At 40.0% G+C, this 16,947-nt stretch overlaps 1 protein-coding gene across 1 annotated transcript in view; it reads left to right on the top strand.

The window, feature by feature from the left end:
- Window positions 1-16,947, top strand: part of sez6b (seizure related 6 homolog b) — a gene marked incomplete at its 3' end in the record, with an annotated part of 165,605 nt that overhangs the window by 104,208 nt on the left and 44,450 nt on the right. Inside the window, exons 3-5 of the mRNA XM_079272313.1 lie at window positions 8,167-8,352; window positions 10,253-10,421; window positions 13,517-13,683. Of these exons, the coding sequence (XP_079128439.1) occupies window positions 8,167-8,352; window positions 10,253-10,421; window positions 13,517-13,683 (522 nt within the window). The remainder of the gene's footprint in view (window positions 1-8,166; window positions 8,353-10,252; window positions 10,422-13,516; window positions 13,684-16,947) is intronic.

Below are 16,947 nucleotides of genomic sequence, written 5' to 3' on the forward strand. Positions count from 1 at the left end.
AGCAAACTGTTTGATATTAATCGCAGAATAAAACTTGATTAATTCAAGACAGAATGAATTAAACAATTTCACAACATAGGTGGACCTTGTTATTATGACAAATGTAGAAGACTAGTACCACAACAGACTGTCCTATATAGGTAGATATATATGTATATGTATATTCAGCCCACAACACTGAAACAGCTATGCTCAGGGTGACGAATGACCTGCTGATGACAGCCGATGCAGGATCACCCTCACTCCTCATGCTCCTGGACCTGACTGCTGCATTTGACACAGTGCAGGGGTCGGAAACCTTTTCTACCCAAAGAGCCATTTTGCTCTATTTTCCACCAAATAAAATTTGTCTGGAGCCGCAAAAGCTATTTGATATCACAGCTTATAAAGTTGTATGTATAGTTACATTATATATACAAAAACTATAGTTTGTTGTATTTATGAAAATATAGAACAAGAGTAAAGACAATTCTTGACATTTTACTGCAATTTTACCTGATATAACAAAATCAAACTCTTATGAAGAGCTCAGTTTGCTGCAGCAGCTGAGGAATCGCTCTTTGTCGCTCATCTCCAACGTGACACTTTTCAGAAAATGCTGTGTGTTTGTTCTGGAAGCATACAGGTAAGCCAGCATCGTTGGCAGGGAAAGCAAATGAAGACGTCCACGCAGAATTAAACTCTATTTTCCTCCATGACTTTTCTTTTTTTTGGATTTATCCATTGATAGTTTACAGAGGGCGGGGGTCTGAAAATCATGATCAGCCACCTGCAGGGTAAATCGCTTGACAGGGGTAGAGGATTTACTGCCTGTGGGAATAATTAACATATAAGATTCTGTTCATTCTTGCTTATAAATTATATTCTCTCTGAACACGTTTCTCTTCATGGAGAACGTCATGTGAGAGGTTGCAGACCCCTGACACAGTGGATCGCACTATCGGCCTCCACACCACCATTGGACTATCAGACTCTGCACTCAAGTGGTTTCAGTCCTACCTCTCAGGCAGAACTGAATATGTCTCACTGGGAAGATGCAAGTCCAGATTGCTCCCTGTCTCCTGTGGTGTTCCGCAAGGGTCGGTCCTCAGCCCCATCCTCTTCATTATTTACATGCTCCCCCTCGGTCGTGTCATCGGCAGACATAGGATGTCTTTCCACTGTTATGCCGACGATCCACAGCTCTACATCAAAACTGCCCCAAGCCCCTCTGCAGCCATGTCATGTCTCACCTCCTGTCTTGGGGAGATAAAGGCGTGGATGAGCAACAACTTTCTCCAGTTAAACAGTAGCAAAACCGAAGCCCTCCTTGTTGGCACTCCACACCAGGTTCAGTCATTCATCCTCCATAACTCATCTCACCTTCGACGGTCAGGTCATCCCCCACAGTCACTAATCTGGGAGTTAGGTTTGACCCATACCTGACCTTTGATGACCATATAAAACACCTGTGCAAAACCTCGTTTTATCATCTCAAAAACATCTCCAAACTCCGCCCCACTTTAACCCTGTCAGATGCAGAGAAGCTCGTCCACGCCTTTATCTCCTCAAGACTGGACTACTGTAACTCACTAGTCACTGGGATCACTGCCAAGAACATCCAGAAGCTGCAATACATTCAAAACAGCGCTGCCAGGATCCTGATGAGAGTCCGGAAGTATGAGCACAGATCACCCATTCTGCACTCACTACACTGGCTCCCTGTCTCATTCCGGATTGACTACAAAGTCCTACTACTCACACATAAATGCATAAATGGACACGCACTTTCCTACCTACAAGAACTCATCACTCCCCAAATCTCCACCCGCACCCTCAGATCATCAAACAGCTCGCTCCTCCGGGTCCCCAGCACCAAGCTCCGCACCATGGGCGACCGGGCCTTTGGCCCGGCAGCTCCACGCCTATGGAACAGATCCTTGACCACCTAAGGACAACACAGACACTGGTCTCTTTTAAGACTGGCCTAAAAACCTTTCTATTCAGGAAAGCCTTTCTGACCTAAATCACTGTCAGTTATTTATTTTGTGTTTCTGTTCATTCAGTTTTTGTTTTTTTTACTAGTTATTTTATTATAGTTTGTTTTAACTATGTTTCAACCAGTGGCAGCTGGTGGAAAATGTTCTAGGTAGGGCCATCCTATCAATTTCAGCAAACATCCCAGTATGATTTAATGCAAAAAAAATGTAAGTATCAAACACGCATTATTACTTGGCAGTTAAATATTTAACATGTATTCCAACACGAAAACAATCAGTAAATAACACTTATATAATATAATATAACATGTTCATTTATTGAGATGCCCCTATGGACCTTGTTATGGGAGGTAAAGATCAGGAGAAGTAAACATGAAGTGTAATTATGAATACTGATGTTAAATTAAGCTATGATGAGTTTTCACTGTTAATTTAACATCTCTATTACATGTTGATGTCTCCATGACCAAGTTAAGCAGATGAGACTGAGGACAGCTATGTAGAAGAAAAGATGTTCACTTTGTCTAATATGTAGCTTGACAGAGTTCTCCATGTGTGTCCTGGTGTTCTCATGTTTCCTTACCTCCTCATCCCTCACTCCCTACCCTGGTGTTCTCATGTTTCCTTACCTCCTCATCCCTCACTCCCTACCCTGGTGTTCCCATGTTTCCTTACCTCCTCACTCCCGTAACTGTCCGTGCTGGATCCGTCCCCGTTGTTTTAAAAAGCTAAATAAATGATTAGCATGACGTCATCCAGCTAGCCAAATCTGTCTACAGCACAGTCTACTGTCTTCAGGATGAGAGTCAAGAAAGGAGGGGGGAGAGCATCACTCCCCTCTCAACAACCAGAAAGGCTGGTGGTTTGTGCTTCTGTGAGAGAAATAATTCAGCCAGAACAATCAAAAGTCCAACTTTTACAACAAGAAAAGTAACCATACATTTTATTTATAAACTCAGATGTTTTCAAATTGAGAGATTTGATAAACCTCAAGCTCACTGTATTTAGTGAGTCAGAGTTATATCACCACTTAAAGGAGTCAATTTGTGAATGGTTTACAAAAATGTGTAGCACTGAGTATATTAAAAATGTAGGGAAATACAAGGATTAATTAAGACATGGCATTAGTGAGCATTCCAATTTTTAAGATCTCTGAGGATGTATAAGATGCACATATAAAAAAACCTATACAGCAGGATTAATATGAAAGAATAGGCCTACTTAAGGCTTGATCTACAGCTTTTAACTATTTATTTATTAACGTGAGCATTAAAGTTGTATTAACTAAAATTGACTCACATAGATAACCAGCTTTGTTGGAACGTCAGTCTTTTATTCAGAATTGGATGTGTCTCTGTGCCTTATCTGCTCCACAGGAATATTGGTCAGTGTGCAAAATACGGGGGTTCTGAGACCCCTTGATTGACACTCCAGACCCCCAGAAAGCCTCAATAGCAAAATATTTGGGTGGTCTCTAAAATCATAAGATAATCATTTGTCACCCTCATTTTGTCTTTTGTCTTTTAAAAGATTACTAATGCCCAGCAGTTTTCTTTATTGAAACTGCAAAACATTTATTCACAAATAATGATGGCAAGTACGAGAGACGATTTTCCGCCATAAATGACACAACCAGCCAGTGACGTAACAGGTTGCACGGAGCGAACTAATTGGACCCACTTTGGACAATATTGATCCATTGCCTTTTCTGAGAACCTGGATGAAAGCAGGACATTGTTTCTCCTCTTCTTGGATACAAGGATGGCGACGGCCACATGCGAGGTCTGTGTGTCGGGTTCCAGTGCGTGAATGTGTTTCAGGTTAGGCAGAGAGAGGTGAGTGTGCTGTGCGTATTCTGTTCTGTAACAGAATACGCACAGCACACTCACCTCTCTGGCTTAGTTGTTGCGTTGTGTTGTTGTGTGATTGGCCTTATGGTTAATGATATTAGCCTTAGTGTCTTGTGTGCAGAATGTATACTCCGCATAGATTTTGATATTTCTCATGTACAACAGGGATATTTTGGATTGCAAGCAGTGCAAAAGGAAAGGTCAGCGGTTACCAAAACCTGCAAGATTCATCATCTGGTGCAATCTGCTTTGATGGTGTTGATAAGGCATGCTTAGGGCTGAAGTTTGTGTAAATATGATTTTAATGATTCATTTGAGTATCTACCTTCAGGTGAAAGAATGTATTGAATGTTAATACTAAGCTGGCATTTGCCTCTGTGACTAAGTGACCTTTTCAGACGAGCATAGCATATTTACCATAAATGAGGCATGCTATGCAGAAAGACCCTAGTGTCCTGTGGCACAGAGATTCCAGTTCCTCACAGTAATGTGAGGCCAATGGTCAACAGAAATAAATGCTCTGGGGGACCAAATGAGATTACAGATGAAGTGTGATCCGAGTGGAGCCAATTCACATCAAAGCCGTATCACAATGTGGCCGCAAAAAATTAATGAATTAAATTTACATCCGCAAGCTACAGGGGACTAATAAACATCTCAAATGATTGCTCTTCTCCTGTGATCTACAGTGTAGCCACAAGGCCTGATTAGATACAGTAGAGACCAACAGCAGTTGTAAAGAGCTGGCTTATGGCCAGTCTGGGGCTCATGTGTTGGTTAAGCAGCTCATGGCAGCAGAGAAAACAGTAATACAGCCTACTGAAGTAGGAAAATACATATTGGTAAAACTAAAAAGTAGGTAAATCTACGTTCTTGTGAAAAGAGATTGTATTTATGTAACGATTGCAAACTGTATGTTTCCTGTAAACACAGAAGTTTACTTTAAAAAGAGACTGGGCATGTAACTGCATATATTGACCCGACATCCCAGACAGGTCCAAAACTGAAAATGGGACTTGAAACTGCATTTCGTTGCGCAACCCTATTGTACAATGAGAATAAATGAACCATGTAACTTTGAGGAAGGGGCCCCCCCTTTGTCTAATATTCATATATAATATTAATATTAATGTGTATATATATATACAGTATATACATTTAATTGAATTTTTTATAAAGTCTTGTATGAATAACATAAAATCTAATTTAGATAATCATATGTTTTCTGGACATATAATGATTGGCTTGCTAGAGAAATACTGTTGGTCCATTGATCCCAATTAAGACAATAAAACCCCTTTGATATTGTGTGTGTTCCGCTTCTCAATGGCTTACATACACTCTTAGATGCATTTTAATTTTTTCCTGAATGCCAGTACTAAGGCTCTGTAAAATCACATATTTACTTAGTTTTAGTTTATTTGACTCAATGTTACTACTGTCAAAGTTCTTCATTTTACTTGCCTTTTTTGGTGGCGTCTGTCCGCATGTGCCACAGTATTTCAACATGGCACAACACCTGCTCTTATGCTGCCCCGTCCATTTTTTCACTTCCAATACAAACACAATTGTATCTGTTCTTCTGTTTAGCGCTAGTAACATTGTATACAATGAATGATATTTGGAAACATTCAGCAGCTACACTGCGGGGATCGGATGGTTTTACAGTACCACAGCCATCAGCCATCATTGACTGGAAGGAGGATATATGAAAATGGCCTGAAATCACATATGAGGACATTTGAATTACTTTGTCTCTTGGTGTAGATGTCTCCTCTATGAGGAACTGCAAAGGTATTGTGGTGGGAAAAAACTATTCAACAGTACCGAGTGAGTCCTAATACTGAATACTGAAACAAGAAACATTGAGGAAAGAAGTTTGTCTTTAAAGTATTTATTCTCTGTTGCAGAGAAGGCTTCACCGGCATACTGACTGCAGTTCGTGCAGAGGATGAGCCAAGAGTTCAGTTTGTCTCCTGCTCTTAAACATCTCAGCACACAGTAGGGGGAACATCAGTTATTTACATTACAACAATTGATCAGCAGATCTAATCAAATATTCATACTCACTCTCACACCGATGACATTGCCTTCAGGAGCAATTTTGGCCATAGGCAAAATGCGAAATGGAGGAGACGGGGATTGAGCACCGATCATCCCATTAGTGGACGACCTGCTTTACTTCTTGAGCCACTGTGCCCAGTTCACTTCCCTTTTTTTTCTTCAGGGAAAATGTTGCTTCATAAGGCCCATTGACTCATTGACTTTTCACTTCGTATAGAGTCATTTCATATTTTCTGTCCTATAGTACTTATATTGTTGGTTCTTTATTGTACTCATTTGTTTTTAAGTTCACACCACCCACTGTTCATGTGGGATTCAAGCTATATAGAACTTCCACAGTCTACTATTGTGAAAAGTTACATAAGTATGACCCTGTGATATACTGTATCTATGGACAGATTGGACTCTTCAAATGGGAACTCTGTTGAAAACTTTGTCCAATTAGTACAAAGGTCTAACAATCAAATATAGCCCATTAGATTAATTGTTACATTTCCATTATCTTTGCTCTATGGATGTTCAGCTATCATATTTTGCTACTCATCAGTTTTTAAGACCCAAACTATGATATGTCGCACTGGTCAACGTGTACCCTCTTGTATGACAAAGAAAAAAAAAAATCAAGCAGTGATTATCAATAACCTTTCATTACAACCAAAACATCACACATGGCCTTAAGGTCTATGAAGACAAGACAAAGTGATGTAGCATTCTGCAGGCATTTTACTGCTGCAAGGCAATTTGTCTCAGTGAGAGCTCACTGTTAGCACCAGTGTTATGATGCCACAATGCTACCATGATGGCTCTTTTATCTCTTTTCTAGTCTCCAGTGAGCCTATGAGCTTCATAGTTTTTGGTTGGCCTGGATATTAATAGCTGCAGCTGAACATGGTAATGACTAGCTCAGGGAGTGATAGGACACAGCTCCAGCAGCTGCTGTATGGCTGCACTAGTCTGGGATGTTGCTCTAATGAGAAATACTATAAAGACCAACTTCTCCTCTTATCTCTTTCTTTGAAACACTATCGAGCTGGCCAACATCCCTCAGCTCTAACAGAGTGTAGGAGGCGGCCGAGGTCGTATAGGTTGTCATTTACTGGCCTATTTAATCTCCCTACATATTTCCTCGCCTGAGGCACAGCGCTGTCCCCAACAGACAGAATCAATAGCAGCACTACTGCCAAACCATCCAAGGGCTAACAATAAAACTAGGACAATTACAGTGAGATGGATCAGAGTCTTTAGCAGAAATATATTATTAATATGTTTGGCTGAATGCCAGGAGCCTGAAGGGAGACAAATCGGTGGCAATAAAAAAGGCCAGTTAGTTAACTGGTCACCTGAGAGCCAGCCTGCACACTTTCCCCACATATTGACAGTGATGTGACAGGTCTTTGTACAAGTGTGTGTGTGTGTGTGTGTGGGGGTGTAAATGCTACCTACCAGGTGGTAGCCACATGGAGACACTGGTAAACTAAATGTCACTGTGGTGGTGTTGCTGTATATTTTCCATGGGATATTTGTTACTTTATTTACCTCTGTTTAAGCAGACAGCGTAATTAGAAATCAATTTGACTGTGGCAGTTTGGAAAGTCGGGGCCATATTTTCAAAAAGGTCCCATGAATACAGTATTAAAATTCATACAGCAGAGTATGATAGTTGAAGAATCTCACATGGCGAGCAAAGTCTAGACGGCAGATTGCTGCTAGATCCTTAATAAGGGAATGTGGCTGAACTCAATTTGAAATGAGTAACCAGATATTCCCAATTCCCAAGACCCAATAAAAAATGGCAAAGAAGACTGATTTAAGTTAATTAGTGAACATTTGTTTTTAAGTGAATGAGAGCAGCAGAGGAGTGGTTTTTTTGATTTCCTTACCAGGGATTAAATGCCGCTTAATTTTTGAGACTCAGAAATGATTCTATACCCATCTACTATGTACATCTCTTTTATCGCAGCTCTTGCATTTGAAAAAGCCTGGTTTTCTTTCTTTTTTTTTTGCTATGGGTTCAGTTACTCCTGCTACAACAAATGTCACCCCAACCGTTAAGTAAAACAAGAGCATTCTTTTCTTGGAGCTTATTGAGGGATGTTTGGAACTTCTCAGGAAACTCTTTTTGCTGCGACACTAACGTGACTGAGTCCTTCAGCTCCTGCTAAAATTTCACTTTCTTTCACCTTAATTCCCTCTCCCTTTGTGTCTTATTCTCTGTTTCTGTCTGAAATCTCTCTATCTCTGACTGATTTCTTTCTCTGTCTGCGTCTCTGCAGCCTTTGTGTTGAGCTGTGTCTTCCCCCAGCGACCTCTCTACGGTGATGTATCAGTGAGCAGTCTCCACTCTGGAGGGGAGGCTTTCTTCTCCTGCCTGACCGGCTACCAGCTGCAAGGCTCCAGTATGCTCACCTGCCACAATGCTAGCACCCCCTACTGGAGTGGCAAGGAACCACACTGCCTAGGTGAGGCAACCAGAACCAGGAGGAAAGACATTCACAGCTCATCCTCCATTTCCTCAGCCCATAGATAGGAAGGAAGGACAGCAACCAAACACTTTAGGACAACTTCAGATAATAACAGAGATGTCGTTGTATTTTAGTTTTATTTTCTCCACTATATTAAAACTGTTGTTCATCTAAAATAACAATACATCTAATACAATTATATCATATATTGGTGAAGTAATGAACACAATTCAATCATTATTATTAGAATTATTTGCCATTGTGTTGTTATCATTATTTATATGTTAACCTGTGAATTACATCTAAAAATGATAACACAGATGTTACTTCACGGTGTTGTAGTGATTGGCACTGTTGCCTCACAGCAAGATGGCAACGGGAGTTTGTTCCTGTTCCTTGTCTCCGGGTTCTCCAGCTTCCTCCCACAGTCCAAAGACATGCAGCTTGGGTCAATTGATGACTCTTAAATTGCCCGTAGGTGTGAATGTGAGTGTGAATGGTTGTCTGTCTCTTTGTATCAGCCCTGGGATAGTCCTGTCCAGGTGAACCCTGCCTTCACACAATGACAGCTGGGATCGGCTCCAGCTCCTACTGCTGTTGTGGCAGTTTGCATTGCAAGTTAAGTTGGCCCTTCGAGCCCTGACCTCTGACTCAATGGGGTTGGATACTGTCCCCCGCCAGCCTTTCAATTCCCATCAACAATCACAGCATTTTTGGTTATTTTTTCAGAAGACTTGCAGCCAAGAGTTATCTGTTGGACATTCAGGTCCTTTTGCATGACAGGCATAGCTAGAGCCAGACCTGGACTTCCACAGGAGTGTGTGGATGATGAATGTTTTTCTTTCTTTGCTCCTATAAGGCTGGCTGATGAATAAGAAGTGACCACTTTACTCCTGATCACACTGATGAAGGACTGCTCAGGGAATGTTTCCCTGTAAGCAATTTCAAACAGAGTGTGTGTGTGTGTGTGTGTGTCAGAGCATAAAGCAGGTGTATTGAGGTGTGATTACTGAAGGCTAGGCAGGATGCCACTGGGTTTATTCTTCCTGCTCTGTTTTAATTAAACTTTGTCTGCATGAGTAACCTTGACCTGATCAGCTGGGACACAAAACACACACACACCTTCCCATAGCTGTCGATGGATTCTCTCTGAGTTTTGATATCTGATTCTATCTCTGATGATGTTATCTTTCTAACCTAATTTCTTGGTTTCCAACATGCAGCTCTTGAATTTAAAATGCAATACAACTCCTACATGTTATGAAAAAATGACATTTTAAAATGTCTAGTCTTGATGTTAGTGATTTTAGCTTTCAACGCAATCCAAAACAACATAACCATATCATTATTTCCATTAGCACAACAGGGTCAGTTTCTTTTTTGAAAACACAAATATTTCATTCTCTCGTTTGTTCTACTTGATCACATTGTTTGTGTGCTGTGCAACACAACAGACGTTTCACTTGAGTCTTTGAGCTTATGACAGGCCATTGTGTTTTTCTAGAGACAGCAGAGTAGAAGTGATTGATTAATGAGTCAGTACTTGAGTTAAAAAAGAGAAAGTAGGAGCAGCAGAATGCTTATTATGACGTGACTGCTGTGGAAATGTACATTATAGTGAATTTACCATGTGAGATACTACAGGGAATTCCAGCCTTTATTGGTTCAATTTCACAGCTCATATGGAAAGTGCTTTCTGGTGCATTCATGTAAAAAGAACAGCATCCATGTCCTTTCTGGGCTGGTCTACTTCCTGTTTGTCTGTACTGACACCAGAGTTTAATTTGGCTTATCTATGGTCAGCTGATGCTCTCAGCACCAGCTTATGAACTTGAAGTTGACATTCAATGTATTCAGTTGTGCATTTCATCTCCACATTCCCTCCGCTCTCTCTCAGCTGCTTGTGGTGGTTTGATCAGGAACGTCACAGTCGGCCAGATCGTCTCTCCTGGTTTTCCCAGCAACTACAGCAACAACCTGACCTGCCACTGGCTGCTGGAGGCCCCTGAGGGCCAGAGAATACATATCCACTTTGAGAAGGTGGCGCTGGCCGAAGATGATGATCGGTAAGCAAGACCTTCAGCCTTTTTACGAGGATGGTTGAACATTGTAAACAGTAAAACTGTGTATTCTCTTTAAACTAACACTGCATCTGGAGTGGTCGCCTGACAGCCGAAACCTGTGGATAAGATTCATTGTATTCAGCTTTCACTTATTCTCATTTCAAAAAGTGATTTTCTAGTTTCATTATAAATTCCACAGGAGTATTTTCTGCAGTCATAAGACACCGTTCAGTACATTTGATAGTAAATAGGCTTCTCTGGTGGTGGTGGAGAAGACATCTAAGAATCAGATTAATTTACTACACGTGAAAATGAAGGCGCCAATGATAACGCCGTACATCAGACATTAAAAATACAAGGTAACCCTGTGGAGATTTTGACCATTAGTAGCGCTTTGGAGCTGTATTTTCATGAGCTTAGTACAAGCTTGCACATGCAACTATGACACATCCACTTATGAGAAGAAGAATAGTATCAATAGGAATAAACAAAAGCAGTATTTAAAATGCTCAAGAATGTTTCATGTGGAAGGAAATGTGTGTTCAGCACATATGTTAGACCGAAAGGACACACAGATCCCGTTTTAATGAGCACTAAATTCATTGTTATAAAATGACTGAAAAAACACTAATCCGTCTTGCAGCTGTAGTTTTGCAATAATAATGATTTCAAATATAAACATATTTTCAATACGTAGGAAATATCGATAGTCCTGTAAAATTCTTTATTTCTGTGTTGTCTTTTTTATTGTCTTTTCCCGTTGAAGGGTTTTTGGGTAGTTGTTCCTACTCTGAAGCAAGGGTTGACAGAAAATGGGCCAATACAATTAAAACTGAGTTTACTCATTGAAAATAAATTCAACAAATAAGTGCTGGTCTTTCACTTTCCCTCAACAGGCTGCACAGAGATGTATTGCCTCCCCCACTCTGCTCTTTCTCAAACTACCTCCAGCCATTTCAAGTGCCTCGAAGTTTGTTTAAAGGTATTCCCATGGCAACCAACCAATAGAGGGATGAAGGCTCTGGAAAATGATCTGCAGTGAATGGCATCAGTGGAGTTTTAGTGTGACAAGATGATACCATTCACAACATAGACACAGACAGAAATATGATGTAGCGTTGATACTGGTAGCAGATTTATGTGACTATTATTAATTCAATAATGATTTATAAACTCATACATTTGTATAAAAGAATGATAGCACGTGGCTTACGCCATAAACCACCATTAGTTTCACTAACAGAATATTCAATTTTAGACACCACCCACAACTTCAAAATTTGATATTAATCAATTCAATCTTAATCTCAGGGTTGCTACGGAGTTCTTCTCAAGGTGTACAGGGACTTATTATTTCACACAAATCAAATTAAAAAAGAATAACTAAACATAACTAAACTACTAAACAGAAAGTCAATGAATAAACGATAAAATAAACAAAATTAATGAAGAATATGATGAACGGTACAATGAATAACAATGAACTACCACTAAATGAAAAGGATTGCATGTGACCAGGTAGAATCAGTGACTCACATTGATTTCTATCAATTCAATTTGTCGTTTGACATTTGTACCTTCAATTTAATTCAAAACCTTCTGGTTACGAGTGCCCCCCATGAGCGTGTCATAAAATGCACTTTTCAGAAACGAATATAATGAATGTTACACACATGCTACATACCGTCTTAACGAAGAACATATGGGTAACAACGTCGTGTAAGCCATTTTATACACTGCAAACACAATTATACATGAACTAATATCATATCTGGAAGATATGTATGGCTCTCTCATCACGAAGCATAGATCGCACATGGCGGATGAATACAGCCTCGTGATCGAAGCGTCGAAATAACACGCTTTCAAAACGTTCAAAAGTTATGTATATATATGCCAACATCAGCCACAAGTCACGAGAAAAAAAATTGGGTAAAAAAACTTACGTCCATCCCCCCTACCGGCAAGTTGTATCTCAACCACAGCACAAGACCAGCAGAGTAATTAAACATCCAGTTTATATGGCAGGGGACTACAACAATTGTAAACAGATTTGGCTGTCATGAAATTAACTACACATAACCTTTATAAACTCAGATGTTTAATATATATATATATATATGTATATATATATATATATATATATATATATATATATATATATATACACAAAACACAGGGATTACTAAGACTAGCATATCAAGTAACAGTATCTTTAAGTTGTTTATTACAATTGGATGCTTCATTATGTCCTCAGAAATGTGGCTGAAACAAGTCATAAAACATGGTAGACTCAGCCTTAACATCTAGATGTCAAGTGTGACCCCACGTCCTATCTTGAGTTTCTCCAGACACATGGAAACGTGAGTGTTCAACCATTAAGTGACCTATATATTGTGAGAGCAGTTCCTGAAATAAGTGTATTCGTTCAGATTGTGTCATAGACATTTCAGTTTTATAATCTACTTCTTTCTTTTTACACATGAAACGGTGTAAAGTGATGACGGTTGATAATGTCAGAACATATGCCCTAGTTAGAGGCCGGTGTCACTTCTGTCTCACGGCCCATGCTCTGTTAACAGTGATATTTACCTTCCTCCTTCCATGCGCACATTCCATCATGTATGTTCAATCAGGCCTCTCGAGCCTCCTACCCTCTGGTTTGTCCCTGTAAGAACATCATTTCTGAGGACCCTGCAGGGGAACAACTGGCTGTCAGTGCAGCTCTTAGCAGTGACACTGGAGTGTCATTTCAGCAGCATGGGGCACAGGGGGGAAATTAGCTGAATAATCCATTTTGTATACCAGCAAATAGGTGCTCTGGGCTGCTATTACTCTCCTGCTGCAAATAAAGATCTCGTCGATATGAAGAGACATCTGGGCAGCTCTGAGGAAACTGAAAAGATCAGAGAGAAGTGTTGATGTGGAGAAAATAGAGAATGGCACGAGTGTAAAAGGTGGTAGTGTCATGAGCGGAGGTCTGCTGGCATTTCAGTTTCTTTTTAAAGGCCATCTGCTTTTTTGGTCATTCTATACATACCACTTCAATGATTCTGGTGATGTAGATGCCAAATGATTCCTTGTTCCCTTTCTTCTAGGTTGCTGATCAAAAATGGTAACAGCATAGATGCAGCTGCCCTGTATGATTCATATGAGGTGGAGTATCTTCCCAATGAAGGTCTACTCAGCACGTCCAGGCATCTCTTCACCGAGCTCACTACAGACGCTACAGGCACATCCACTGGCATTGCCATCAGGTACCAAGGTAAACACCATCACTATGGATAATTCAAGTGTAGCACGTTTTGCCATTGCGTTTGTCATGCTAGCGCCATGTCAAAAATTGCAGAAACATGTAGAAAACATGGCAGCAAACCCCATCAGAAAGCATTCATGATAAAAACACAAAGGCACTGTATATAAGAGGCTGTCAGCTCATTAATTGTTTCAGGCTAAGAACATGACATCAGGAAGAAACTTTGGCCTGCTTCTCAGTGATATAAAGACATCATGAACAAACACCGTCAACAGAATATAGTGTAAAAACTGCAGTGTGAATGGCAGGAGACGCTGACTGGAGGTTAAGAGTTCCAAGTAATCAAGGGCGATGCAGCCACCAAAAGAAGTGTTGGATGGACTCTATGAAAGCAGTGAAAAGCTTCAACCAGAAGAAAAAAAACCCCACTTTGGTGGGGGGTGAAGTCTCACTGTCAGTGAGACATCTGTCATAGTCTCACTGACAAGGTGTTTGGGTTTTAACCAGCCTACTCTCCTAAAAATGATTGTTATTTACAACAAAGCTGCGTTGTCAGTTGCCTGAGGGAATATTTTCTCCCAGATAACACTGGTCTTTGACACAGACAGTCTTTGTAAGGAGTTCACGATAGGTCGGTCATGATCAACACAGGACTTTCACCACCGTTTGTTTCCCATGAAGCCAAAGTTGACTTATTTTAATTTCGTCCACAAATATCCAGATTTAAAGCCAAATCTTGATGTTTTATTAAACATCAGTTGTGTTTCCTTAACATAACCAAGTACTTTTGTTTCTGGTTACAATGTTAACCACGTGTTTAAAATTGCGACCCTAACTTAGGAGAGAATACGTCTCCTTCGATAGATAATTGAGAATGCAGTTTAGTTGTATGGGCATGTCATTTTGGAGGAGACAGGGTTGGTTTAACCATTCAAAATTGAGTCTGCCCAAGGTCATGATTGAACCTCCAATCATGACCTTGTGTTTTATTTAGTAGTTTCCTATCAACTGTCATATGTTGTTCAGATTGTAAAGACCTCTGAAGCAGAATTGTGATTTGTGAGATTGGGCTATACAAATAAAATAAAATTGAGTAATCATGCGTCTCTTTCTAAAGAGAAGTCCTGAACAGAATATTGATGCTGAAGTGTGCATTGGATTTCACTGCTCATTCCAACAACATTTACATTATCACATACTGATCATTTCAAAACTGTGTGAAGTCTTCTTCGGATAGATAGTTCTGCATCAGGTCAGAGACAGGCATATTAGTCCTATGACTTAAACACTATTAAGACCATTCTACAAAGCCGAGTACATGTAAACAGAAAATAGGTTAACACACTAAATCACACTGGAGATGTTTAACGTCAGTCAGTTTCAGTGATCCATCACTGTGAATGAATCAATTGAAATTGAACTTTGATTGATGTTATCAGGTCACACATTATTTTCAACACACGTTACAGATTAGTTTGAGAGCAGAGATGTGACGGAAGGAAATGTCTTATTTCCGCTTTCTACCTTCATCTTTTGTGATGTGTATGCTGATTCCACTGTGAAAATAGAGAGCACATTTAATAGATTCGAAGAATACAGGACCCGTCATTAACAGTCATATATAATGAAGAATATTTACATCAGCCTAAGGGGAACCATAATGTTTGAACTCAATTTCACAACAATCCATCAAATAGTTGTCAAGGTATTTCAATGAAAAACAAAAAAATTCTCTGGAGACCATGAATGTCTGCACTAAATTGCAATTACAAATGGATGGGTGGATTGTCAAGGTGGGGCAAAAAGGCAACAGGGAATGGACCTAAAAGCAGATAGACACCGATAGCAGAAGGATGATCAACAGTGATTTTAATAAAGACATTTCAGAAAAAAAACTAAAACTTACCAACAGGTGAGTCCAAAAATGAGTAACTCAAAATCCAACAGGCAAAACAGGATCAGGTAAATAGGACATGTGCATGAGGGATATCAACAGGATCATAGAAGACGAACCAACAAACCAGAAGACAAAAGACAGTAAATACACTATAAATACACAATAAACTAATCAGACAACAAGACACAGGTGGGCAGACACGAGGGCAGTCTGAAAGCTAATTGGTGGAAGAAACACAAGGGAACGTGACTAGACTAATCCAACACAGGCGATCCACAGAAAAAGGAGGGAAAACCACAAACACAGGTAGTCAAACTACCACAGGACGCAGGGGATTTCAAAATAGAACAGGAAACAAGCTAAATCAAAACCAAAATCATGACATTGATGGATGGAATGATCTCAACGGACTTTAAATTAGTACAGGAGAGAAAAAAAACACACTTTTGTCAGAGCAAAAGCCCCATTTCATAAATACTCTCTAGATAACCAAAGAACATGTTTTACTTTCATTGCCGCCTTAGATGCAGCTTTTGCAATAAACATATTGGGTTCATTTAAACACATCCATAGTGAAAAGTACCTCACTTTAAGTATTTTGTCTTTTGTATCTGTTGCTTTTGTAGCCATTTAATTGAGGCTCTCAGTAGATTCCTCCCAGTAAATCTTAAGCTCCTTCATACTTTTTGCTTCTCTATGCTTGAGAATAAAATAATCAAGGACAGTCTTTCGGTTACACAATATTAATATCCACCATCTACCAGCCTAACCTTATACATTAGAATCAATATGATATATTTTACAGTACGTTTCATCTAATGGTTAGGGTGAGAAATCACTTAGCTTCGCTTATCTTTTGCCCTCACATTTGTCTCAGCACTCACCATCAGATCGGCAACACTCTTCATGTCCACAAGGACCACTTGGAAATAAGATCAGCGTAATCTTCTTAGGCCTCTCCTTCACTGCCCTAAAGGGAGAAACATACCTCATTATGGACATTAACAGGACATAATGCTGTTCAGCCAGTCTCTTAACAGATTTGATGGTTCCACCTTTATCCTGACAAACTATTACGATGAACAGCTCTCCTCCTTCATGAGCATTCACTCAGCCATTTCTAACTGCCAGTGCCTCTTCTGGGAAGAATGTGGCTCAGTGGTAAAGCAGGGTCGTCCTTCAATCAGAGGATCGTCTGTTTGATCCCTGGCTTCACTAGTCTATCTCGATGTGTCCTTGAGCAAAACACTTAACCCACGAATTGCTCCTGCAGGCTGTTCCTGCGGTGTATGAATTGGTATGAATGGTTAGTTAGTCCTGATGGGCAGTGGATGTGAATGGTTCATTAGTCCTGATGGGCAGTGGGTGTGAATGGT

The sequence above is a fragment of the Melanostigma gelatinosum genome (assembly GCF_949748355.1).
Source record: "Melanostigma gelatinosum genome assembly, chromosome: 7".
NCBI classification, from domain to species: Eukaryota; Metazoa; Chordata; class Actinopteri; order Perciformes; family Zoarcidae; genus Melanostigma; species Melanostigma gelatinosum.